This window comes from Alosa sapidissima, chromosome 16 (assembly GCF_018492685.1).
Source record: "Alosa sapidissima isolate fAloSap1 chromosome 16, fAloSap1.pri, whole genome shotgun sequence".
In the NCBI taxonomy this organism is placed as follows: Eukaryota; Metazoa; Chordata; class Actinopteri; order Clupeiformes; family Clupeidae; genus Alosa; species Alosa sapidissima.
In genome coordinates this window covers 13,959,051-13,987,035 of record NC_055972.1, presented here as the reverse complement: position 1 = coordinate 13,987,035, position 27,985 = coordinate 13,959,051, and the positions used below count along the sequence as shown (strand labels likewise).

The 27,985-nt window shown below is 44.9% G+C and overlaps 1 protein-coding gene across 1 annotated transcript in view; it reads left to right on the top strand.

Annotated features, from left to right (window-relative positions):
• The window catches only part of ehbp1 (EH domain binding protein 1), a 151,438-nt gene that overhangs the window by 110,699 nt on the left and 12,754 nt on the right, over positions 1-27,985 (top strand). Inside the window, 3 exon segments of the mRNA XM_042066196.1 lie at positions 4,365-4,491; positions 6,784-6,884; positions 9,859-9,982. Of these exon segments, the coding sequence (XP_041922130.1) occupies positions 4,365-4,491; positions 6,784-6,884; positions 9,859-9,982 (352 nt within the window).

Genomic DNA, 27,985 nt, shown 5'->3' with positions numbered 1-27,985 from the left:
ACACACACACACACACACACACACACACACACTCACTCTCAATCACTCACTCACACACACACACACACACACACACACACATACGCCTAGGTCATATAACACAAACATAACAAATCAGAGACACAACAGCATATCATCTTGCTTACACGCGTAGTTGCACACAATGACATACAGACATTTATGTAATGCACTACACACACACACACACACACACATACAGTATTTGCATACACACCCTCAAACACAGGCTCACATTTAACTTTTAGTCCCATTCCCTCAAACAGAAGCCTGCACACATTCGCTCTCCCATACAAACACACACCCACCCAAACACATGCACATTTACCCACTTGCTCAGTCTCGCTATCTGCCATGCAGCCTCTGAGGTCAATCAAATACATTGAGTTGCATCGACCCCCTCCTCACCTCCAGTTGATTCTTTATGCACTTCTCCGTTTGACTACTCTGCGTTTAATAGCTCAACGCTTCCCAGATAGGAAAGAGGAGAAGAAGAAAAAACAACTCTGAAGAGGCGCAAAGCCCAAGCACACGCGCAGGCATAATTACACCCTGGCTGGCTGGCTGCGTACGAACCGTCCCATCAAGTCTGACCTTTTCAGCAGTCAAGCATCGCAGCGGCTCCAGCGGCAGCCGCACGAGTATCGACAGCCGAGGCGTCGTGCGGCAACCCTGACATCTGTTCCATGGATTGAAAAAAAAAAAAAAAAAAAAAAGGCCACTCCTTAAAGGGCCACTGTTGTCAAACACTAAATGTCCGCTTACTTTACCTCGGTCCCCTTTGCTTATGGTCGAGCATGGTGATTTGATCTCCGATTTACTGGTTTTTGCTTCATGTGGGGGAGGGAGAGGGGTGAATGGGGGTGCAAAAAAAGGGCTGAAGACCTTCCCCCTGATGAGAGATGTTTAAGTGTGAGTTGAAGTGATGGAAATGTTTACGTGTGAGTCTGTGTCTCTGTTCCTCAAGGACCAGTATTTTTTTTACAGGAAGGGAGTTTTGGGGGGGGGGGGGGGGGTTCTGGACGAGATGGGCATCCTCTTGTATCCAGAGCCCTCAGGTGGTGACTGTGAGTCACGTTTGAGACCCTCTTCACCCCACCTGCACACTTCTCCTTTTACTCTCTTTTTTTCTCCCTCTTTCTCTTTCTCTCTCTCTCCCTCTCTCTCTCTCTCTCTCTCTCTCTCTCTCTGTGTGTTTTTTTTCCCCTTTTGGATCACCCTGCTGACGGAAGGGATTTCCTCCAACCAGATGTACAGGGACAGCTTTGATGTGCCAAGACAATGACTTTCATTGCTCTCTCCCCCTGTAGCCAGCCAGTTTCCTATACGCTGGTGTTGAAAGTGATCCCCACTCAGGCGCTCTCCCTCCAGACAAAGAGCAGCCACAAAGAGCTCCGGCTCTCCCCGCCGCACTGCTTTAGACATCAGGGGGAAGCCACGCTGGCCGCCTGGTCCACTTCAGCTCTCATCAAATAGAGATGTTGAGCAGAAGCTGCTGGACTGAAAGCATCTGGCTCAAAAGTCCTTGTGATTAAAAGACGCTAGCTCCGGTAAAAGTAGTTTGCGTGAGGATGATTTTCTTTAACAGGAAGTGTTTCCTGAAAGCATTTACTGAACAGCTACCATCGTCAAAGGGATGGTCTCGTATCATGTTTTGTAGACTCCCACTCTTCACTGATACCATAGTGGTTTGCTCGACGACGATGCTCTACAAGAGTTGCTGACTTCCCCTCGAGCTTAAGGCTAACTTGTGTCGTTTGTTGCCACAGGGGTGTGTGTGTGTGTGTGTTGGTTGTGGTGGTGGTGATGTGGTGGAGGAGGGTGGAGCAAGGGGTGTGAGGGGGCTCTAGCTCGTCCCCAAAGACAGACGGGCTCATAGCAGGATTTGTCAGGCTAATCTTGGTGATATTGCCAAGCCCTCAGCGGTTAGCAGGGGCTCTGCAAAGGAGGGGGAGGGGGGGGTGGGGGGGGGGGGGGGAGAAAAAAAAATCAACAGTGTTTGTTTTCTCTGCTAAGTACCCCTGGTTAGAGCTGTCAGGCTTAGGACCAGCCTGCCAAGCTGATACCCAACCTGATGCAGTCAGAGCAAGGATGTCATAAGAGGCTTTCAATTAGGCTCTACGCCCCTCTCCTCATCCCGCACTCCTACTTCCTACTCTCTGCCGTCGCTCATCTCTCTTTGGTTACAAAGGAGCTCTCATTCTCTCACTCCCAATCTTTAGTTCTTTCTCTCTCTCTCTCTCTCTCTCTCTCCCTCTCTCCCTCTCTCTCTCTCTCTCTCTCTCTCTCCCTCTCTCCCTCTCTCCCTCTCTCTCTCTCTCTCTCCCTCTCTCTCTCTCTCCCTCTTTCTCTCGCTCCTTCTCATCCCGTACACTTCTTCATGTCGTTGCAGAAGAGGTGGGATATGAGGATCTCAGTGTGGAGTCAGAATGGACGACTTCTCTGTTCTGCCGTAGTTGCTACTGTTTTGTCACAGTACTTCCACGTTAATGATATTCTCCATGCATGACATTCTCTCTTTTATGATTGTTTTTTTTTTTTTAACTGCCAGTGTTTTATTTAGCCTTTTTTTGTTTTTAAATCTCACCCTCTCCAGAGAATTCCATCCATTTTCTCCCCAAGCTACTAAAAACAAAAACATATTAAGAACACACTTTAGGCAGATTTACCAAAGGAGGCATTCAGTATTTCATTCTTTCATTCTTTCGTTTTTTCCTTTTCTTTTGCAGTCTCTCTCTTTTTTTTCTTTACAAAAGGAGGATAAACTGTTCTCCTCCCTGGAGGATTTGCTATCCCAGAACTCCTTGAGGCGGTAGAATGGTCCGGGAGCCCTGCGCTCCTGTCTCATTAGCGATTGTCTCTATGCGGAGGGAGGCCGCAGCCTTGCCTGCGCATGATAACCGGCTGCAGCATGCAGCAGACCGCACCATTAGTCACGCATCCCAGGCCCGACACACACACAGACACACACACACACACACACATACGCACAGAGAAACCCCGCCTCTGCCAAAGTAATACCCAACCGCCCCAATCATGATGACGGCGATGAGCGATAAGGGAGGGCAGATCGCGATGCGGGAAGCCGCCCTGGTATCTGCCCGTTCCAGGGGTAAGAGGGGACCAACAAGGGGGCAGGTGTTCAGGGGGTAGCTGCTGAGAGGTGGGGAGTCATTTGGGGGGGGGTCGTCCCTCAGGGAGCCTGGAGGTCTAGTGGGCTTGCATGTGTATTTGGTGTGTTGCGTTTGAAGGTTAACATGAGCTGAATCAGGGAAGGTGAAGACCTTTGGGGATTCTCCGGAGACAAATAAACAGTCAAGCCCAGAGCCATTTTCCCATCAGACACCTCACAACGCCTTGGGCCTACTAATGCTAGAGAGCCAAGAGCCGCCATTTTGACTAGTTTCTTACAAAATAGCTCAATTTCCTCACAAGTGTCAAGACTTTTTAAAACAGTCTCAAATGAGAAACTGTAAAACTAATTGGCCTTAGAAAAATACATTTTAACCGCCATCTGTAAGAACAGTTTGTGCAGAGTGCTCCGGTCTGTCTCCCGAGTCAACTAATGAGACCAGTTTCAGTCTGAATAAGTACATGAACTGATTGGATAAAGAGCCCTGAGAAAAGTGTTGACACTGCCTCTCTCCTCTGGCAGTTCAAAAAGCCGACAAGAGTGCGTGCAGAGTTATCACCAGGCGTGCCTTAATTGCCGAATTGTTTTGTAAAAATAAAACAGACAGAATACACTGTGTGTGTGTGTGTGTGTGTGTGTGTGTGTGTGTGGTCTTTATTAGCAGTCTGATTCTGAACACATGCTGCTGAACTATCGCTGGCACTAACAATGTTTCGCCTGCTCGGTCTCGAGCAGTGGAACGTGTACGCTAATTGTGAATTTTATTACGCGTTTCCCCCCTTTTATTATCGTTGTCGTGAGGAGAACGCGATTCGGGAAGCCGTCGTTTCACTTTCCACTCCGCTTGGCTTATTGGGCCGCACTCATCATAATACATTTCAATGTGAAGTTGATAGGGAGTCGTGGGCGCACAGTTCCGACACATGTTCACTTTGAAAACAATAGCGCTTTTAATTTGCATAATCTGAATAAATTTTCTGGCTGGGGCTTCTGTTGAAAGTCGACTTAATTGCCATTTTTACCACTTCCTCTTGTTCATTTTTTTTAAACTCATTCCTTATTTGTCTTTAGAGCGAAGGCTTATCAGAGATGCATGGAGGGAGTGTTAAGACAACCTTCTGGATTAAAAAAAAATGTCACAGTATTTTCAAAACTGTGTGTCTGCGTGTATGTAAATTGTCTTCTGCTGATGGACTGTTGTTTGTGTGACTAGGAGCTGCGAGCAGAGCGTCTGCGCAGGGCGTCGGAGCGCCTGCGCAGCCCGGTGGTCTTCAACAAGGAGTCAGCAGTCAGGAAGACCCAACTCAAGTCCTTCAGCCAGTACGTGGAGACCAGACCAGGTGAGCTGCCCTCTTGCCCCGATGGTGTCTGAGGACACCTTTTTCTACCTCTCTTTCCTCAACACAAAAAACCTTCCTAGACCTAACCTAGATATTAAGAAAAAAGCCTCTAGTTCACAACAGCTGGTTAAAGAACCTGTTCACCACAGCAAGTTAAACAACCTGTTCACCATGTCAGGTACACAACCAGATTTCCCTGTTCTGGATGAAGTAGGCCTATGTCTGGCCCTTCCCATCTTGGGTCCACTGCAGTATTTAAAATACATATTTCAAATACAAAAGAGTATATTGTAATTTGTATTTTTTGGGGGTTGAAGAAAATTGCTCTGTATTTTGTATCAAAATACTAGGTGTATATTTTTCTAATTTGAAAATACTGGCAAATATTTTTGGTAAAACATATGATGACATAAAAGTCAATGAAAGTACTGTAACCTCAGACTTGTGCTGACAATTTTCCCATTACCGGTACATTACATAATGCATTTAGCAGACACTTCTATCCAAATCGACTTAAGGGTCATTCACACCAAGAACGATAATGATAACTATAACCATAACGATAAAAGCGTTCACACTGAACAGCGAAAAACAAAGTCTCTCCTTGTTAATGAATGTAACAGTTAAAATTTGATGGGTTCTGATGGCCTATTAGCTTTTTATCGTTCTAAAAATCGCTCTGAAAGTGATCCCCAACAATATCGTTCTTCATGTCGTTATCATTATAGTTTATGTGTGAACGTCGTCATTCATAATAGCGAGAACGATATTTCTTTAGTTATCTTTATAAGTTCTGGGCTATCGTTCTGGGCCTTTACAGACAGTATGACAAAGGCCAACTTGCCTCGGAGCAACTTTGGGTAAGTGCCTTACTCAAGATCCAGTGCAAGATAAGTAACATGTAGGTTGCTCACACACAATACACTTCCTATCACACCAGCGTCAAGTTTTTTGAAAACTTTAATCATCAGTATCACCAATCATGCTCCAGTCACCAATCATGCTCCAGTCACCAATCATGCTCCAGTCACCAATCATGCTCCAGTCACCAATCATGCTCCAGTCACCAATCATGCTCCAGCGGCGAGTTCACAACACATGATTGGCATGATGTCTTCACAACACACCATATGATTGGCTCAGTGTATTCACATCACACCACATGATTGGCTCAATGTATTCACATGTCCACGTTTTGCCGAGGAAGGGGTGGGATATGTGTAGACAACGGCTATATTGGCGTTACAAACTAACCCCATGCATTTCTATGGAGGATTTTTTGAGTGTTGTGTCTCATTAAAAAGTCTTTGGTTAAAAACCAACTAAAAGGGTAATGCTACTTCCTGATCAACAGCGTTGCACAGTGCAATATCAAGCAATCTCGGCATGCATTGACAATGTCACAGACTTTGTCTCCACTTTGTACCACTTGACAAGTTCAGTTGTGATTTTTTTGAGTACATCTCTGATACAGTATTTAGGCTATGAAATGTAACAGGCAGGTCAGCATAGTTTTTCTGTTGACTGTTTGCAGATTTATGGCATATCTCATAGGCAGAGAAAAGCTGTTGCTCTCAAACACTGTCCACTTACTAAAAAGAGTCAACGTACTGATGAAGGAATAGATTAAATAGATATGGAATGTTTGCAGTGATTTCATGCTCCCTTTAAAGAGTATTTTTAGTATTAGTAGCAAAATACAAAAAATACTGCATTTTATTTTGATACATGGCATGGCTAATATATTTTGTAGATCATTTGATACACTTAAATTTAGGATATTTGTTATTTTATTGTAAAATGTTTGTCCATCCCTGGCGATTAGGTGGTAATCACAGTGGCTGTGACCGTGGTGGGAGGTGTTGACAGTTGGGGTGGATGTGTGTGTGTTTAAGGAGGGATCGCGTTTGCAGGAATCCCTGAGGAGTGTGAGGTGATGTCCAGATGTTGCGCCTCTGCCAACTCTGTCTACAATCTTAAACACAAGGCCACCGCCTCCACACCTGTGTCCTACTGTGTCCACACCTAGCGGTCTTCAACCACCCCAGTTTAAGACAAACACAAGTTGAATTTACACAGTCCTAGTCCTTTACTCCAAACACACACTCACACACACCTCTGTCTAGGTTGATTAAGAAAACTCCACAGTTATATCAATCTCAGAGGTCCACCGCTGAAGATCAAACGACCCTCCCAAAGCCTTCTCTTTAGCTGCCTGTTCTTTTTTTCTCTCTCAGATGTTAGATCTATCTGTCTGAAACATCTCCCTCTCCCTCTGTTTCTCCCTTTCAGAGGTAAAGCGTCAGCGATCGGTGCCTGAGGACCTGAGGAGGCCGAATGAGGAGCGCGCCGCGCTGCCAGAGATGGAAGGACGCCGGCCGTATGAAGATGAAGTACTTAATGCATATTTCATTCGTTCACCCCTGCTCTTTCTTTTCTCCATGACTGCGTAGTCTGATAATGTTGATAACACGTACTGGGACGTGGTGGGGTCCCTGTGAGAGACACACACACACACACACACACACACACACACACACACACACACACACACACACACACACACACACTCCCCCTTCTGTCTTCCCCTCCCCGATGTCAATCTGCGGTCCCTTAAACCCTGAGAGAGCCTCACGTCAGAATTAGCCTGCACCTCCGTGATAATTGTCAGATTACAAAAAGAGGAGATGAAGAGAAGAGAGAAAGAGTGAGAGAATATGCAACCCTTTTTCTTCCCTTCCGTCCCCAAACTCTGAAATCACGCCATCCAGTGCTTACTGTGCGCTCTCTCCCCCCCTCCTCTGTCTCTCTCCCCCAATCATCCCTTTTTAGAGGAAATAAAAAGATATTTCTATCAGAGGCCACTTCTCTTCCCTACACTCAACTTCTCTACAGAGAGAGGGAGGGAGGGAGGGGGAAAAAAAGATTTGCAGTATTGATCTAGCGCAGCTGATTTTTAATTATTACAATAGTTAGATACTGGTGAAGGCAAGCCCGGGATTGGCGCAGGGAGTCAGGTCACTGGAGACTGCCGCGGATTTCCCATCCTGCCTCCTCCGGTGGGCAAGAGGTTAATGGGTGTTCAACCTTTCCATTATCCAGATCAGCCAAGAATTACCAGCTGAATGATGTTTGCATTAATATAATATATATGGTAATTTCTTCACTTAATTAACGTGAAGGCTTCTGCTCGGCAAGGGGGGAGTGGGCTGATCATGTGTAAAATTGATTTGTGAGGGAAATATTTGATAGAGCGCGGGGCGAAGGGCTGGCTCGCCAGCGCGGGCTCCTCTCCTCTTTGATGGACAGCTCCTGGAGGAGCGCGCGGAGGCAGAAAAAGTGCTGGCCTGGGTGGAAAAAAATACAACTTTTTTTTTTCTCCTCTTCATTCTTTCCCACCGTTCCACACACACACACACACACACACAACACATCACATCACCACCTCAAAATGCCTCATACACACACATACACCCACACACACACACACTCACTTGACTCGCACTTCTTCTCTTTCCCATTAAAAAAGAGGATGCATCAGCAGTAAAAAAAATATATATTATTTTCCCCCACCCAAATATAGTTATAGCTGTGAATTTAAATAAACACCTGCTTTTTTCTCTCTCTCACCCTGCTACACCCGCCCACCACCCACGCCACCCCACCCCACCCCCCTCCACACACACACACACACTCACCTCATCCCTCGCTTTTGATAATAGCAAGTAGGAGAGAGTGGAGAGGGGGAGTGTGGGGGAACAGAGAGGAGGGGTAATTGAGCTCTGTATCACAGACACTCAATAATAAGCATGGCTTTTAATTAAGGTCATTCCCACTAATCAGACTGCCAGGGTACCACCCCGGTAGGCGGAGGGTGCTGTCGCCTGGGATGTGTGTGTGTGTGTGTGTGTGTGTCTCTCTAGGGCCCTCTGAGATAGAGCAGTGATGTATCCTGAGGCCATGCCCCACCTTTTCTCGTTTATTTCAATTTTCAGATTTATTTCAATTTCAGCCGTGCGGCGGCACCAGTATTAGCCAGGGTAAACAGCGGCGTGACCCCACTCAGCCCCCTCAGCCAATCATCCGCCAGGCCTGACTCAGGCTCCGCAGGGTCACCCGGCACTTCACTCAGTCTCAACAGAGAGTGTGAATGAGTGTGTGTGTGTGTGTGTGTGTGTGTGTGTGTGTGTGTGTGTGAGAGAGAGAGAGAAAGAGAGGGGGTGGGAATGAGTGTCTGTGTGTGAGAAAGGGTGTTATGTATGTGTGTTTGTATACATATACATAAATGTGTGTGTGTGTGTGTGTGTGTGTGTGTGTGTGTGTGTGTGTGTGTGTGTGTGTGTGTGTGTGTGTGTGTGTGTGTGTGTGTGCGTGCATGCATGTACATGTAGGGGGGCGGGCATGGAGGGATGTAAGCCTGGATTATAAATCTAGATTATTTCACAGTGCTCACCGAGCAGGACCTGCAGTCATACATTCATTTTCATTTTAATAACCTCCGCCACCCCTTTGCTGTCACACTTTGCTCTCGCGCTCGTTTATTAAAATGCACATGCAGCTCAGAGTCAGCACACACACACACACACACACACACACACACCAAAGTAGCTTTGAGTGGCACATGCTTGCTTTGTTTCCAACAACATGGTGCAATTAGATAGCATTCAAATGCAGTACAGCGTTGGAGTCGTCTTCAAATACTGTTGTCTTTGGCCCAGGCAGTGCTGGTAAGAGCGAGTGGTGTTGTTGAGTCTGCATGTTGTTGAATGAAGAAGGTGGTATCAGTGTGAACAAACAGCAGTCGCGTTGCTTTCTTCACCTATCAACGTAGCTCACCTAGCGGGGCTGTTTGATGAGAGAACAACAGAATAAATAAAAGCAAAACAACAAAAACAATAGGACCAAACAATGGGAATATCTCTTATCCAGTTATGCTCAGTGCAAGTCTCCTGCAACATGCAGACGCACACACACACACACACACACACACACACACACACACACACACACACACACACACACACACCTTAATTCAGAAAGGAGTTTCAGAAAATACACTCTTTTGACTGACTTGTCTTTTGCTCTCTATGTTTCCCTCCTCCCTTTGTTTTGTTGTCCTTTTAAAGGTTTTAAATAATGGTGGGACTGACCAAAAAAGAGGAGACATCTACTGTTTAATACTGTACGTGACTCAGACCTGACAGTGGATTCTTAACCCGCCCTTTCTCTCCCCCTTTTGCATCTCTCTCTCTCCCCCTTTTGCATCTCTCTCTCTTCCTCTACGCCTCTCTCTCTCTCTCTCTCTCTCTCTCCCTCCCTCCCTCCCTCCTTTTCCCCTTTTCTCCCCCCGTTTGTTCTTGCTCGCAGAAAGCGTTCAAAGACACCAGTCAGTATGTTGTGGGAGAGCTGGCAGCGCTGGAGAGCGAGCAGAAGCAAATTGACACCCGTGCGTCGGGTGTGGAGAAGAGGCTGCGCTATCTCATGGACACAGGTACGGCGCCCAATTACACTGTAAACAGTTTTGGCAAATTGAGCGTTCACAAACTCTTACGGAGTTTGGGAAGTGTGAATCTTTTTGAAGCCTGAATGTTGGGGCTGGGGGAAGAGGGAGAGAGTGAGAGAGAAAGGGAGAGTGGGAGGGGAGGGAGGGATGGAGAGAGAGAGGGAGAGAGAGAGAGGAGGGTTGAGGGAAGAGAGAGAGGAGGGGTGAGAGAGGGAGAGGGGGGAGAAGAAGAGGGGGGGGGGGGGGGGGGGGGACCTGCCCGGGAAAATGAAAAGGCTCCGGATGGCGGCAACCTCTCTGGGCCCTGGCGATAAGAGAGCCTTCACGGGAAACGATAACTGGCCCTGATAGCGGCCGTGAGCCAGCAACTATTGAACAGCGCGCTCAGCCATGCAGAGCCCGAATACATCTCTGGGCTTCATTGATAGGCTGCAGCAGGGGGAGAGGGGGCAGGAAGGCAGGGCGGAGGGGGAGAGGGTGGGGAGAGAGGGGGCGTGTTGGGGGTAAGATGGGGAGGGGTGGGGAGGGAGCATGTGGTGGCAGGGGTAAAACAGGAGGAGTGGGAGGGGGTGTGGGGGAGTTGGACCCCCTGAAAAAAAAAATGATGCAAGTGGCATACACACAAACACACACACACACACACACACACACACACACACACACACACACACACACGTGTAAAGGCAAAAGAAGGGAGTTCTTTGGTGTGGGAGCGATCTGGCAGAGGGAACAGATTTGGCTGGCTAAAGCCTTGTAAAGGGGACATGAAACAGTGTGCCGAGCATGAGGAGAGGCTCCATTGACTCAGTAAACTGAAATTGGAGAACAGCGTCCGGTTTACTGATACCAAACAAAATCTTTTTTCCCCCTGCACCCAACACCCACCCCCCAAACACACACACACACACACACACACACACACACACACACACACCATCTACACACACATCATCCCTAGCTCTCTCCATACTTAACCCTCACATGGTTTGTTTTGGAAAGTGCAAGGAAGCCAAGAAAGAGATACGACAGAAAGAAAGGAAGGATAGAACGGGGAAAACAGCCGTAGCATTTAAACGCGTTGCAATATCGAGACCATCTGTCCTGTGTGTGTGTGTGTGTGTGTGTGTGTGTGTGTGTGTGTGTGTGTGTGTGTGTGTGTGTTCACCTCTGCTCTTCACCATCCTCCCCACTCCTGCCCTCCCTCCCTCTGCCATGCAGAAATGAATCCCACTGTAAGAATTTGTAGCGCCACTCTTCCCCCCCCCCACCTTGCGTTACTGTACACACCAGCGAACCGGCCACATTTCTCTCACCTGCTGCAGGTGATGGCACCTGTTTGGAGGTGATTTACGGCCTCGACGCTGTCTGTGCCGTTGCTAGAAGGGCCTGAAATGAGAACAGCAGTGAAAGGGAATGTCGCAGAACCACAGCTAGAATAAATAACTAATATTCATCGTGTGTGTGTGTGAGTGAAAGCAGCTCAGCTTAATGTGCTTACAAGCACCTGCTATGAGTGGCGTTTGGAGAGCGTTGATAGTCAGAGGAGCGTTGAGCAGACGGTGTTCTGTTTGGGTGTGAGGGGAACAGGATAGCACAGAGGCTAGAGGCTCTTCTGCTTCAGCCAGGCTTCAACTCTGAGGCACCCCCCCTGTCTCCTACCTCCAGCGTGGATTTGCTCAAGTCGACGTACCCGCTAGTCATGGCCCAGTCTTAAAATGCTGCTCTTCGTCCCCCCCAGTTGCGTTTGCCTCCTTTTAGCAACATCCCTCACAACGCTCACCACCCACAGTCAAACAGAAGACCTTTAGGACGTGCTACTCCCATGAGGTACAGACATGCCAAGAGAGATCACGTCCACCTTGTGCCCAGGTATTCAGGCTACACACCCTGCCTCAGCCCTCATCGCTTTTTCAAGCAAGGCGTGTGGTCAGTCGCGGCGTCGCAGATCGTCTGTATCCCCCGGGGGAAGTGGTGAGGCAGCAAACTGGCTGGACCTGTACCCTCAGCACGTCTCCGGGGCAGAGTTGTAAATTGTCGAGGTCACACACCTGTCTCAGGTGTGTGTGAGAGACAGGTGCATGCAGAGGAAGGGGGAAGCATTCACTTTTACTCTATGACTGAGATTAGACACACACACGCAAACACACACACAAATAAACCTTGAAGCTCACTATTTGTATTCACACATGCACAGACATGCCTTTTTGAATTTTTGTCCAGACTTTACGTTGTTTATATGTGTATGTGGATTGGTGGGAGGTTACAAAAGGTTGACACATAGTTTCCAAATGTCAGACAAATGTCATGCCATTTCTAGTAACTGAAACTTAATAACACCCTTCGTACACTATCACGAAAAACAATTGTGACATATCCAGAAGCATTAATTAAACACAAGGTGCCTAGTCTGAGAGCGATGTGTTATTTTGAAGCCCTAGATTAGACAATAAGGTAACCCCAAAAGTATGTGGTTTGATGTTTCGGTGTCAGTGTCATAATATCCTAGCTGTAAAAGGGCCGATGAAAAACAGTGGACAGATCTTAAGGGAGGGCGTCATCCACATCTCATTTATGTGTGCATAGCTTCAGTAGCTTTCTCTCTCCTTCTGGCTCCCTCTCTCTCCTTTCTTATTTTATTTTTCCCTCTTCACTTTCTCTCTCCCCCTCTTCTCTCTTCTTTCTCTCTCTCGCTCCCTCTCTCCCTCTCTCTCTCTCCCTCTCTCTCTCTCTCTCTCTCTCTTTGCTATCTCCAGCCCTCCTCCCCCACCTCCCTCTAGATTATGCACAATGCAGAATTCTGCAATTTTCCATTGCATCGTCTCCCCAGATGAATTCAAAGTAATTGGGGTGGTTAATTTATTTACTCAGAGCAGTTCACAGCACATTAAATAATAGAGATAATTGAACAAGAATTGTCAAGTGTCTTCTGATATCAGACATATTACAGAGGGGAATGCACATAAAAACTCCATTTCTATGCAACCATTGTTTATGGTAATTAAGTACACAGATTTATTCCTTGGTTGCCTTCCAAGCTTATGGCAACCGCTATTGTTGTCTTCTATTAATATGTAATCAGTAAATAGTTTAATTTTCTAATCTGCAGTTTGAGAATTCACTTTCTAACAACTCTTAATTAGCACAGTGGCCTAATGATGCTTTCGGTGATGGAAAGGCAGGGGCATAAACAGCTCGCCGAGGTCTGGGGAATTTCAATTCCTGGGGTGCCGTCGGCTTAATGAACTTGTTATTCCCGCACCAAGGGGAGCGGTGTCCTTCAGAGTAGGGCCGCATCGAGATCGCCCACAAAAGCACCCACGCTTAATAATATTATTAGTATTTATATTATTATTATTATTACTATTATTATTATCATTGTGGAGGTTGCTATTCTCTGTGCTCTTCCGCCTGTTTATTTGTCCTGTTGTGTCCGCCTCATCTTCATCACCTTCTTTATTCTAGTTATTTTCAAGTGTCTTTTTCAACTGTTAACACTTTTGTTATTGGCATTGATGTAATCGCAATATTGTCATTTACGTTTGTTGTGGCAGACAATCCTTCCTCCTTGTACCCCATAATCTTTGGAGGGAAAGCATCAAATGCTTTGTTTAGATTGAGCTGTAATATATTGCATTGAAATGCTGGGGTCAGGTATTGTTAAACACTGCAATGTTATCTGTCGGCCTTGTTGGAGTTTTTTATGTCCCCCTGAATACCTGGGCTCCCAAACCCTCCCCATCTATTTATGTATTTATTCACACACATGGGACTTCAGATTGCTTCATAACCTCTGCAACAATGAATGCAATTATCCAAATAATGGCATTTAGCCACACTCTAAGCTGCCCAAACCTACAGCGCGTCAGATAAAAGATCAAAAAAGGAGAGAATGAGAGCAAAGAATGAGTTTTAGTCAAGATTAGCATATGTTTAAAAAATGCACTTGACACCGATAAGACTGACACAGGTTTTATTGCAACCTAATCCCCCCCCCCCCCCACACACACACACACACACACAATTGCTACCTCTGCCCCCTCTTTCCTTTCTTTCCTTCCCTTCTTTTATTTATTTATTTTTTGTGCGACTCGGAAACGGAAATTCATACAAGGAGGATATCAGCGGCTTAATGCGTTCCACAGACAAGCCATCACTCTTCTCCCCGCACAATAACAGGCCGCCTTTCACCTGTGAGCGCGACTGTGCCCATTCAAATCACCCCGAGAAAAAGATCCCCTTTCTTCCCAGTCCCTTTTATGTATTCTACATGTGGCCCATCTTATAGACATATGCACTCCTGTCATTGTTAGCATTACTATGTAATCTCTGCTCCATTTTAAAAATGGCTTTTTTTTATTATTCATTTTTTTTTCTCCTGTGCGTTTCTTTCTTTCCATTCTATGTTTTATCTCATCTGTTGATGTTACTCCTCTTGTCTTTTTGTCTCAACTAAAACACAAGTGCTTGTGGGTGCTCTTCAAGTTAAAGCTCAGTCAGTAATACAGAGGGGAAAGAGGAGGGAGAGAGAAAAAAAATAATTGCCGGAGTTGCAAGGCGATTTCGTTGTTTGCTCGTCTGTTTTGTGTTTGTTTATTTATTTATTTTTCCCCGCCACCGAGCTGTGAGTTTTTAAGTCGCAGCCCCTGCATTGGCTAAGCAGGCATCCTCGTAGTCAGCCCCTAGTTTGACTAAAGATTTAAGCTGCGCTACGTGAGTGGCATGGACAACCACTCTCCAGGCTCGGCAACACAAACAGCCCTCGCACAGCTTTAAGTATATTATCAGGCCGCTTCTTTCAGAAACGTATTGCTAAAGAAGCTTAACATTAATTATTGTAACTTTGGGAAGATTACATCCACACCGGCCTTGTAAGCGGAGGCATACTCTTCTTGACCTTCTATGCAAGAGCTTAAAGACACAAGAATGGCATTTTACCAACTTTAATGGGATAACCAGTATAATCTTTCAGCAGTAAGAGAAGAAAAAGTGTTCAGAACATAATACCCTTTACTAGTTCTGAGAGAGAGAACATTTCTTTTTTGTGTGAGAGATTGTGTATTTGTGATGCCTGTATTGCAATCGGCACATGCTAGTTTGCACTGCAACATTTTTTTTATTTTTGAATGCACAAAACTTCATTGTGAGCTCTTCTAGCCTGTGTTTTCCCCCCAGCTCCCTGTCCATGTTAGAATATGCATGGCGAGTCAGTACCTTTGTCCGTTTCTTAATTTCCAAGCGCAAAAGACTTCATTGAAATTCCTCCGTTCCGAGTGTGCCCAGCGTCCAGCGCGAAGGGAGCCGCACACAAACGCAGGAATTTTTGCTCATAAAGCGCTCTGCTTTTATCCTGCCGGCCAGCAAAAAAAGCACTGCAGGATCAGAAGGTGGCCGTTTATATGGAGTTCTGTAGTGCACCAGGCACAATGCGTTTCACTCCAAAGAGTTTTTTCCCCCCCTCCTCCCCTTGCTTCTCACTGTGTTGTCAGTACAGGAAATGGCTAATATTTCTTAAAATGTACTTTTGGTGAGTTTAAAAGGTGTCCACTGTTGCTGCTTTACAGGATTAGCTCTAATAACAAAAAAAGGACATCTCATTTGTGTTATTGCACATCTTAGCCGTGAGAATTGAGAAATAAACTGCCACGATAAAGTTTTTCGCTCAAGACTTTAGGGCCGAATTAGGTCAGAGAAAAGATTGGGTTAAGAAAAAAAACTCAGTTTATTTAGTCTCCCGGGCCATTTGAGTGTTCGAGTGGCAAAAAAGGAGAGGAAAAAAGCAGCAGCAATTTAATTAGTTAAGTTGTTTGGACTCTTCGGCAGCTTGCCACCACCCTTTTCACTCCAAACACACCCGACCCCCCCCCCCCCCCAACTTAACTCCGGCCATCACTCCCAGATGTGCAATGATTTTCCTCTTTTTTTTTTCCGGGTTGGTGTCAGCCTTTCAAACATTCTTTAACAGTTGGATGAAAGGGGATTTTTAGGAAGATTAGTGAACGGGATCCTCCAGGCATTGTCTGAAAATCTTAAGATAAAGCGCATGGGGTGGATGGAGGGCTGTGTGTTGAGGGGGAGTGGTGTCTGATAGAGTGGTGTTTGGGTGGATGGATTGAGGGGCAGTGGGGAGGTGTTGGTTGTAAGAGATAGAGAGCGCATTGAGAGACGTGTAATTTAGATTTTTTTTAATAACTGCACGGAAATTACGACAAGCCACTGTCACACGGTCTCTCTTGTCCAACCCCCCCCCCCCCCCCCATCTCTGATTTTCTCTCTCTCTCCATCTCTCTCTTCCTTTACCTCTCTATCTCCCTCCCTTCCCCACTGGTTTCTCTTCATCCCTGGTCCCTTCTCCCTCTCCCTATCTCTCTCATCCCTGGCTCCCTCTCTCTCTCTCTCTCTCTCTCTCTCTCTCTCTTTATTCTCTCTCTCTCCCTTTCTCTCTCTGTCTACCGTGTGCCTGTGTTGCAGGGCCACAGGCCTGCAGTCCTCCAAATAGTTGAAGCAAAATGCTGGTACATGCAGCAGCGCGGGCCGCCACTGATATGGCTGATTAGCATTTTCAAAAGGAGGGACAATGGCGGCGCTTATTATAATCTCCCCCTTTCTGCTGGAGCGTCCCGGAGCCCTTTCATCCGGCCGCCGCCGATAGCCCCTTCAGCTCTGCCACCACCACCACGCAGCCAAAAAGCACGCTGAGCTCCAGAGCCAATCACTGGATACACATACACACACACACACACTCACTCACACACACACACACACACACACACACACACACACACAGACACACACACACACACACAGACACACACATACACACACACACACACACACACACACATACACATACAGAGCCCCACAGCCCCAGTGCCGGCCAAATGTATTTAAGGACCAGAGTTGTTTTGCCTCTGTCATTCATTTATATGTTTGTTTTCTTTGTTTATAGATGAGTTCATTTTTGTTTATTATTTTTATTTGTTTGTTTGTTTATTTATTGCTGGTCTGGCTTGGGCCCCATCTGCTCCCCCATGCTCTTACTTCAGGAATTTGCCTGAATTTGAGTGTTTATTCATGTTGCCCCCCACCCCCACACCCAAGCGCATTTGTTTTCAAGATTCCCTGTAGAGGATATACTTAACACTGTGGTTTGGGTGTGGGGATACGTTTGCATAATTGATTATTATTTAGTTTACAAATTGTGTCCTGACGACATAATTGAATTGCAGCAATGCAGTCAATTAATAGACCTTTTCAAATGGTAACTGATGCAGCCACACTCAACAATTAAGTGTAATGACCGGGGGTTTGGCCATAATTACTGCATTCACTTGCAAACCAGTCTGCTATGCTACCTCTCTTGCTCATTTCCTATTGTGCTCATCTCTCAGGGACACATATTAAAACAGCTTGCCAGGGACACTTTATTTTAATTTAAATGTGAAGTTGCGCTAGTGGTACACAAGCCAGGGCAGTTTGTCATCACAGTGGAGCTGTTTTAAATTCCTGTCAGTCTTGGGCTCAATGGGGTTATGTGTGGTAGAGGTTTTACAGGGCCTGAGAGAGGGGGGGGGCAGAGGGAGCGTAAAGAAGCACACAAGGTGTGCTGTGCACACTTAAGACAAAAAAACTCCTTAAGCAAACCTAAAGAGATTGAGAGAGGTGAATAGGATGGTAGAGAAGGGGGTGGGCGGAAAAAAAAAGAAAAGAAAACGCCGGAATCCACAAAATCAGAATTTTCAAGGCGTGAGCTAATGGTGTTAGCACAGCCATTGCTCCCCGAGCTTAATTCATTAAGCAAATTGGCCGGTAAGCGTGTTGGCCTTCTTGAAATGCGTGCAATATGACACTGCTCAAATTTGTTCTAACACATGGCCTGGGGAGCTGGGCCGAGCCGCGCTAATGGAGGGGGAGGAGTCACTTATGCAAAGAACAGCGGCTGGGGGGCTGCCGGCAACTCCATTGTGCCTTATCTGTCCCAATAGAAACACCCCCCCACACACACACTCCCTTTCTCTCCTCTTTCTCCTTTCTCAATTCTCTCCTTTTCTTATTCTCTCCCCTCTGTCCTCCATTCTCTCCATCTCTCCCTCCCAGTACACCCCCCTACACACACACACACACACTCAGAACACACTCACACACACACACACCTGATAGTCCTACCACTGCTCAGCATGCAACGTGTTTGGGAGGCCGTCTCGCTAAACTTGTAATGTCAGTGATGAAGTAGGACAGGCCCGAGTTTCAGTAATTGAATGTGTAATTAGATGGTGTCTTCACTTCTTTTACTGTTATCTGTGAGTTGTATCTCTCTTATCAAGCCTTGTTTTTACTGTCGCCTAAGCACTTAATAGCATGCCATTGAGTGTCATGGCAGAACTAAGCTGTCGGATATATACGTCATTTTTGACATTAAAGTAAGATCTTCAGCTCCAAATGCAAGCAATGAAAGAACAGCATCCTATGAAGTGCCTCTAGCCACTTCAATCTGTCCTCAGAAAGTTACATTTTCTATGCAGCTGCTTGTGTATCATGTACTCAGGGTCTGGTCGGAGCATAATCAGCTGACTTGACCATTTCTCCACCTCGCCGTCACACCCCCTGCCGCTTCTGCCAGACTCTGCCACCTCAGTGTGTGTAAATACACAGACAGAGCAAACCAAAGCGCCGCAGCTTAGCAGCCACCTGTGAGATCCCTGCTCTCAGCGCACGCTTCTCATGCACTCTAATCTAGCCCTCCAGTAAAGGCCTGCTTTATTTGCAAACAGCATCTCACATCGACATCATTACTATGGATTTTGTAGACATCAGTGTTATTCACTGTTCAGAGGTATATTGTCATATATATTTTATTTTAAGTCTGTTTATTTATTTATTTACTTTATTTGTCTTTTTTTTTTCAATCCATGTTTTAAAAATTAGGTGTCTCACGTCCCTGACTGGAATGAAACACTCTGTTTCACTTTTCTGTTTTCATTGTGGCTCGCCATTGCTTTTGTATAAGCATAAACACAAAAACCCAGACTCAGACAGCATAAACAAGATTCTTCGCTTCTAGCCAAGTTGCACACCACAGCATGGTATGCTGCCCTTGTTTTTGGCTGAAAAAAAGGGGGGGGGGGGAGAGCAGGCAGACAGACAGAGGAAGAGAGAGAGAGAGAGCGGAACCGTGGCCTGTTTCGGCATATCCCTCTTGGCCCACTGAAACATTTGGGGGGGCTCTGGCGCCCACACCACAGATACATATGCATGCACTCGCTCCTCACTACTGGAAGCCCCCATTTTTTTACATATACATGTGTGCTCGAGGACCCCTGCATGCAAGCAAGCCTTACCCCACTGTTGGCTAATCAGGACCCCAACTAGATGCATTGTAGCCCCCTATGCAAATCTATTTACATTGGAATAGGGGGACTTGGGGGATCCTCCTCTCCAGCAACAAAGTTGGAGAAAGGGGGTAAAAAAAAAAAATACCCAAGGCCAACAAATAAATGAAAGTTTGCCTAAATCCATGAGATAATGGGCTCTGTGTTAGGGCTAACCACAGAGAGGAGATAAACAGAGGGGATTACTCCTGGGTTTTGCATCAGTTGCTTTCTGCTGGGTGGCCTTACTTGTCAAAAAAGGGGACAGAGGAAAAGAAGGAGAGAGAAGGGGTGGTGGCGGGGGGGGGGGGGGGTAAGAAAAAACGTTTAACGCAAGGACGTTCACATGGCACATTGAGAAAAGGAGTGCTTCTAATTCCATCAAAGCTGGAGGAATCAGTCATTAATTTATTCTGACCCACCCCCCCTTTTACCTCCCCCAGTCCTGCTTTGCTCTGCTCTCCGCTCTCCACCTCTTCTCTCTTTTCGTCATTGTTGCCCCCAATTGTTGATCATTTGGGCAACATCTGGTGCTGGAACCCAGCAGAGGCCAGCGAGCTCACTGCAGACGGCCCCTGCCAACAGACGGACTCCTGAGAGAGAGAGGGGGGAAAAAAGGGCAGAAGAAACAGTCATTCAGGTTTTTGCTTCTCAGTTCGTGACTTGTGTTACCAAGGGAAATAAGTGGTCACTGCAAAAAAGAATGAGGGAAGGAGAAGGGGAGGTGCTCAGTAAATGGAAATGGATTGTAATTTTAAAATGGTACAATTTCTTAGTTTAAAAAAAAATTCTCGATGCGTGAAATTTTTGTTGAAGTAAAATAAGTAAAGAACCTCATCTGAAAACATGTCATCAGTTTAAAAGGATTATTTTCAAATGAATTGTAAAATCCACATGGCGTGCAGAGATGCTTCAATATAAATGCTTTAAAAAACAAAAACCCATATGTTGATTTGGTTCATTACCGAATCATGTTTGTCTCCTGACTAGTCAGTCGAGACTTTGGAAGGCTGAAGGCGATTGAACAGCTTGCATGGTGCAAGGCGGCGTTTGAGTCGGAGGCCTTTGAGAGGCAAGCAGATTATGACTTGCATGGTGACTCCTTCCAGCTCTCTGGGAAATGAGCTGTTGACATTCTTCGGGGTCATCATCCAAGATAGCAGGCCAAGCACAAGGATTTAGCAGATAAACCCATCCAACTAGGCCTTTATCCGTTTCACTACAACTTGGAAAGGCCGGGGCAAGATGGAGGCCATTAACAGGGTCTGCTTTTTTCTCTCCCTCTCCCGTCTCTCCCTCTCTCTCTCTTTTGCAGTCCCTCTCCCACTCTTTTCCCCCCACCTCCCACTCTTTTCCCCCCACCTCCCATTCATCAAAGCCCCGGCCGTTTATTTAGCCCGCTCACTGATATGTACTTTAATTATGTGTACACACATACTTGCACACGCACCTGCATTGCGAGTGTTCTGATACGTGTAGTTTTGATGGGATTAATATATGTACATGAGTAGTCACACATGTAATTGATGGGGAGAGCATAAACTATGCAGTGCTGCAATTGTGGCTCTGTATTTGAATTTAAAACATGTAGGTTTTCCCCCATTAATGGCCAACATTTAATAATATACATGGAATTCTTTTGCCCATGCTCTTACCAGTCGAAATATTTATTAATGGAAAGTCTTTGGCAGGAGATACTAGAAAAAAAGGAAGGAAGTAGTTATTTTTGCTTAATCTTTAATATTTTGGTTGATGAATCTGACCATTTGCAAGAAAATTCACCTTATATGGTCCTACCCGTCTCGTTCACCTTATATTCAAATACACCAGAATTAGCGATGACATTTAAACCTATTAGTTTTATTTTTACCCTCCTTATTTAATGAAAAAAAGCCTTTAGAATTTTTTTTAGTTTTTTTTTTTGTAGTTGTGTGTTTTTTATATAATTCTCGCATGCAACCTGGGGGCTAGCGGCCGCCCCTGCTGTGTGGCAGTCTGGGGGGAAAGACAAAAGCACAATGAGGACCGAGAGCTTACCACCAGCCGTTCTCTCCTCTCTCGTTCTACTCTCTCCTTTCTTTCTCTCCATTGCTCTCTCTCTCTCTCTCGCTCTCTCTCTCTCTCTCTCTCTCTCTCTCTCTCGGGCACTCTGGAGTAGGCCCTGCCGTATAGCTGCGGCCTCTCCAGCACTGTGCCCATGCTAATGAGACTGCTCTGATCTCCCCTTCGCTTCCCATGTTTTCACCATCTTCAAGGACCACATGGCGCTAGCAAAATAAAGACAACTAAATGAGAATTTTTAACGCTTTTTGTGTCGCCGAGTCCTGAGCCTTTTCAGGCCGCTGTGCTCATTAAATATTCTCCCTCTCTCCTGGGAAGAAAAGACGTAAAAAGGAGGGGAGGTAAAGAAAGGTAAAATGTGCAACAAGGAGTCGGAGGCAAAAGGAGGACGAAAGGGGAAAAAAAGATGAGGGGGGTGGGGAGGAGGTGTTGCTAGTTATGTAGCTCTGAGGAGATATTCGGTCTACATGTAGACACCAAATGACTCGCAAAGGGAACAAAGGATTTGAGGGGAGCTAGGTACAGAAAAAGGAAATCATTGATCCATCGCATCCACATTAAATTCATTCCCTCATTACAACCGTCTTGTGGAACTTAACCAATACAATCAGTCCTTTTTACCATTTTTTTTTTTGTGACAAATGTCGTAGAGCTCCATAATATCAGTGACACTTCTTGGCAGCCACTTGAAAGGTCCCTTAACAAGGGTGATGGATAGAAGGTGAAAGAGGCCTATATGCCAGGCCAGGGTCCCCACTGGCTGCTCCGAGCCCCCCCTCTCCTCAATGGAGTGGGGGTAGTAACAGGCATTAGCGCTGGAGATCACTAGTTAATAGGATGATGTCTTTTAGCCATTGTTATGAGATTATTAACCGGGATAGGTTTTTCTCTTCTCATCGGTGGCGGGCCCTTGGAGAGCCTGTTGAGCACAAGTGCTAAAATACGGTGTCGGTGCATTGTCCTCGTAGGCCTTGTATGGCCCCCGAGAAAAGCCTTTTAATGAAACACCTTTTCTCCCTATCCCTCTTTCTTTTCCCCGAGCCTTCACCAGGTGATCTTTCTCTTTCTCTCATCTGCCCCTCGTACAATATTAATTACCTGAAGTGTCCTGCTTTTCACAAAAGGCCCTTGATTCTGGCTATGTGGTGAACACACTGCCCTGGCGAACCCTCGAGGAGACCCACCGAATGAAATCATGGCAATAGCAGCAATGATCAAAATAATAAGGAGCTGAGTAAAAGGGGGCACCTCGGTCGCCAGTGTTTCCCTGGCAGTCCAATAGGGTCGTGCCTTTATTTTGTGCGCTCTCCTTGAGTTTTGCCACTGTTATGAAGGTGAAGGGCTCCACTAATAGATGCTAATTGCGCTAAAAATTCTACAACTGCGGTTCTCTCTCTTGGTTTCTGTCCGTTTTCCCAGAACCATTGAATTCTCTTTTAACTCTTTGTGGTTAGTGCTTAGATTTTTTTTGTATTATTGGTTATATGGGTTTTTTCTGTTTATTACGGTAGTTTAGTAGTTATTGGCAAATAGAACTACTGCAATGACTACGTTAGCAGACTTCTGTTGCATAAACAATCCCTTCCTTATTCATTTAGCAGAGATTACATGTCATAACAGTTTTAGTTTGGTCAGGTTTTCGTCATTTATTGCCAATCATCTTTTATGTTTGTTTATTGGTATTTTGTATTATTAGTTTTACAGTATTAGAAGAAGAGGTTATATTTGTATTTTCCCTCTGTGCTGTGAGATGAATGAATCCTGGCCCCAGTGGTTAGACCAAGATAGTGGACTTGCTCTCTCCCAGATGGGAGATACAGAGATGCCATAGTCTGTCAGTCGGTGATAATGTTTATTGATTGAAAAAATACACACACACACACACTCACACAGCAAATTTGATGGAGTGTGTGTGTGTGTGTGTATGTATGTGTGTGGTGGGGTGTGATGCGAGGTAGTGTGTTTTTTCATGGCTATGGGTCGTTGAAAGCCAACAACAATATATACTGCACACTTGACTTGCATCCCTTGACGGCAAACTGTTTTTAATAATGAATTCCTACTGTAAAGACAAAAGAAAACATCAGGGAGATTAGCACAAAAAAAGCTGCGTATGTGTGAGGAGTCGAGAGGGAACTTCTCTCTTTTTTTTTCCCAGAGTGAAATGATACGAAACATTTCAATCGAAAAAGAGAAATCTATTATCCGAGTGTTTGTTTTACCCCCCTCTCCTACCCCAAACCACACACACATACTCACATATATAGTGAGCCAAAAAGGGAGAGGTGTGATCCGCTGTTAGCTCTGGGGTGTTTGCTGAGGGCTGTTTGTGCTTCTACGCAGTAGGGAGTGATGAGAGAGAGAGAGAGAGAGAGAGTTGTGGCAGAGGAGAGAACCTGTCTGTCCATGCCTTTCTCACACGGTGCACACGCTCAAACAATTACATGAAAGGATGGCACGATAACCGTGTATGTATAGCCAAGACTTTCCTCTCATTAAAAGGGACTTTGGCCCGGGCCAGGCACAGCCAGTGGATTGTCCCCCTGCAGTTAAACACAGCCTATGATTATGAATTCTTGCTCTACTTTTTTTGTAGCATTATTATTTTTGACTGTGTTGAGTTGCGGGGTGCTCGGTGAGGGTTAAGCCGAAAGGCAAGCAACAAATGATAAATAACAGCAACAGCAGTGCAATTGAAATCCTACTTGGTTAGGGGCCTGGCATTTTGTAAGGGAGACTGAGCGAGAGGGAAAGGGAGGTGGGGGGGTATAGGATGAACTGGTCAAAAGGCCCTGGTATCCTCAGAATCATTTTGATCATTTATTAGTCCTTTCTCTCTGGTATTCACTGATAACCTGCAATGAAAAATTCCCACTCAAAGATTCCCACTCATGTCGTTTGCTTTGCTCCATCCGGTAATATCTATACATCTGCATGGATACATATCTAGCAAACTAGTTATCAATATAAAAGTAAATATAGACTATAAATAAATAGGTCATTTATATACATGTGTATGTAGCTGTGCATATATATATATACTATGTTTGTGTCCTTGAAATACCTTTTCTGTTCATGTGCATAAATTAAGAGCTTGTCTATGTTGCTCAAAATCTCTACTGCATATGCATTTCTGTATCAGAAATAGTAACAGCCTCTGGGATTTGGATTGCTCAAAGACACAGTGGCCAATGAAACCAAAACGCAGAGGGAGCATGATAGAGAGTGAGAGAAGGAGAGAGACAGACAGGAGTCTGAGGTTAACCAGTTTGACTTAAACAAGAGCAAAGGCGTTCTCTATCCGTTTTGCAACTAGTAGCGGCCTCCACCCTGGCACAATAGCAGCGCCGCTTTATCCAGAGATTAGGTATTGTGGCTAAAAGCTAAACTACCTTTCTTTTTCCCTCCCGAACGGAGCGCGGCTAGTCACCACCCTTTCATTCCCCAGCTAACAAGACTGCTCCCCAATGCAGAGCCACTCCAAGTCATTAAATCAATCCTTTTGTACTTACCATATTCCCCTCCAGTGATGGCGCCCGATCTGATTATGTGCTTCATGCATATTCAGAAAGAAGCGGCGACAGCCCTTTAATGAGCTCTTACTTAATCACAGGAAACAATGTTCATCTTGTTCTTTTTTTCTTCCCCTTTCCTTTCTTTCTTTCTTTCTTTCTTTCTGTCTTTCTTTCCTTCCTTCCTTCTTACTGCTTTTCTTTGCTCCCTTTCTTTCTCAGTTTCTTACTCTCTTTCTCTCTCTCTCTCTCTTTCCTGTCCTTAAAAAACATCTTCACAACATTAGAGCATGGTCACAACAGCAGTGTGTAATGAGGAGTCTGTGCGGTGTCACTCCACTCCAAATAAATTGTAATGTTCAAAAAGTGACTTAGCCGCAGAGAAGTTGAGATCTGCCCCCTTAAAACTCCGATAGACAAATTGGATTACTGGGTATTGGATTAAACAGAAAATGGTTGGATAAGAAATGTGAAGCGCTTGCTGTGATCACAAGGTTTAATATATTTCTTTTCTTTTTCTACTTTTCCTTTTTTCTTTTCTTCCTACTCCTCCCCCCCCCCCCCCTCTTGCCCCCCCCCCTCCTTCCACTCTTTTTGGAGGAAAGGAAATCCAGGTCTTTTTAACAGGACGCGCCAAAATCAGCATTCATTTGTAATTGTTCTGGTAGCATAATACAATTTGCAGATTTTTATCTATCTCAAATGAGGTGGGGAAATATGTAATTAAACTAAAATAAGGCAAAACAAAACAGTCCTCCCGTTGCGTAAGTTTACTTTTAAATTCTAATTTAAGCTTTTATTATTATTATTTGTATGGGTATGTCAAAGCAGGGGACTTGAGATATTTTTGTGGGCTTTATGTGTGATCTGATCTGAAATTAAAAAAAAAAATCAGCACAGCCTAGTTGGTGGGTGATCTGATTATCATAATGTGTAGAGTTTATAACACAATAACACTGAAAATTATCATGGTACCAGTGGTTAAAATGGGGGTAATTGTTTTATAATTTGTTTTGTAATTGTAAAATACACACAGGCACTTCAATTTATTTTAGGGGGGGACGTGGTTCTCTTTACTATTGTGTGTGTGCGCGCGCGTGTGTGTGTGTGTGTGATACATTTAATATCTACCTCATAAAAATGCTGAGACACTCACAGTCAAATATTTGTTAATGCTGATACAGATATAGAACAGAGAGAGAGAGAAAAAAAAACACACACATTGATGAAACAGTTGTTGGTTATGTACCAGCCAGTAAAGGACACCAGAGGAGAGTGTCACATTTATGACTACAAGGACTTAAGTATATTTATATATCATGTATCAATAGAGCTGTGGCTTTAGTCCAATTTTGCAGACCTATATTAGGCTACTCCCTTGGGTTATAGACAGGACCTGTTCTATTTGTAACACTCACCAACATCCAGTACAAACATTGCACATCCACACAAAAAAACTGTACAATGCACTAGTGTCTATGATCACTTTGGATGGCAGTATCATTGACAGTTATTGTTTGCCTGGACATTTTCATTATAACTTGGTGACCTATGACTTTGCTAGAAATATGAACGATTGAAGTGGAATGGAAATTGAAGAGCAGTAATGACATAATGGTAAAAACAACAAAAGGCTTGCCAAGTGTAAAACAAGTGCAGTGACATAAATATGTATTTAATGTACTTGTATTCATGTTATCTATTTAATATAGTAAATGACAACAATCTCTGAGGTTCTGTGGTATTGTCCTGGAATTAAATAGCATTATTTCATAGCACATTTGTGGCTTTCGCCTCAAGGTGAATTTCTACCCATGAACCAGTAGAAAAAATAGTGGGGATCTTTTTTTTATTATTATCATAATCAAAATAGAGAACAGTAAAAAAGGGGTTATGAATATTATTTATTTAACTTTTTTATATTATGAATAATCTTCAGAAGTAGAAAAGCATTTTTTTTTTGCCTATTTTTTCAATTAAGATTTTATACCATTTATATATTTGCTTTAATAAACATTTTCATTGTTTTTGGAAACATAATTATTTTGTAAATATCTCAATTTTACACACATTTTTGAGATCTGTATCTTCCCTTTTAAGTAGTGTTTTAGGGCATAAATAAAATAAGCTTAAAGCAGCATAGTGCAGAAAAGTTGTCATATACCAAAGCAATTCAGCCTTTGAATGAATCTGTGTGACCAAATGAACTAATCAGACACAATAACATCAACATAAACAAAGGCTTCATCCTCTACTAGTTAACTTCAGAAAGTAAAACCTCAGCTGAGTCGAGTTGGAGCGAAGGAGAAAGGCCTCGCCACTCCGTCGCTGAATAGTAATTGGGCTTGTGGAATTTTCACTTAATGAAGCGAGCTGTGTGTCCTAGTGTGGCCCAATCACCGAGATCAAAGGTTTGGTCTGCAGAATAGGGGGCGAGAATGCCTTCTTGCCTGAGTCAGAAGTGACCAGGGTCAACGTTCAAGGGTTTGGCTCTGGAGTGTGTGTGTGTGTGTGTGTGTGTGTGTGACTTGACACAAACAGCAGAGGACAGAAAGCCCCTCTACAAGTGCGCGGTCTCACACACACACACACTCATACTTACACAGCCTGGGATGGCCGTTCGGGGTGTAGGTGGGGGGATGTTGCCGTGGTCTAATCCCAAGTCCCTCCACAATGTCACACAGGCTTAATATTAGCGTTTATTATTTGCTTGTTTTATTTGACCGTGCCGAGTCACAATGACCTGTCAGTGCATACTTTATCCCTTCCAAGCTGCGGAGGAAAATGTAAAAAAAAAAAAAAAAAGGAAAAGAAAAAACATCCTCCACGGTAATCCAATGGACTGATTCATTGAACTTTTTTCTCCTCTTTTTTCACCCTCTCTTTCTCCCCCTCTGTCTGTCTCTCTCTATTCTCTTTTTTTATTAATAAAATGACACACATCTGGGCAAGGGACAGACTTGAGAGAGACTCCCCCTGCAGAACAATCCTGTGTTTCGGCTTGGGGTGGTGGTGGTGGGGGGGGGGGCAAGTGACAGGGCTGCTACCCGCCA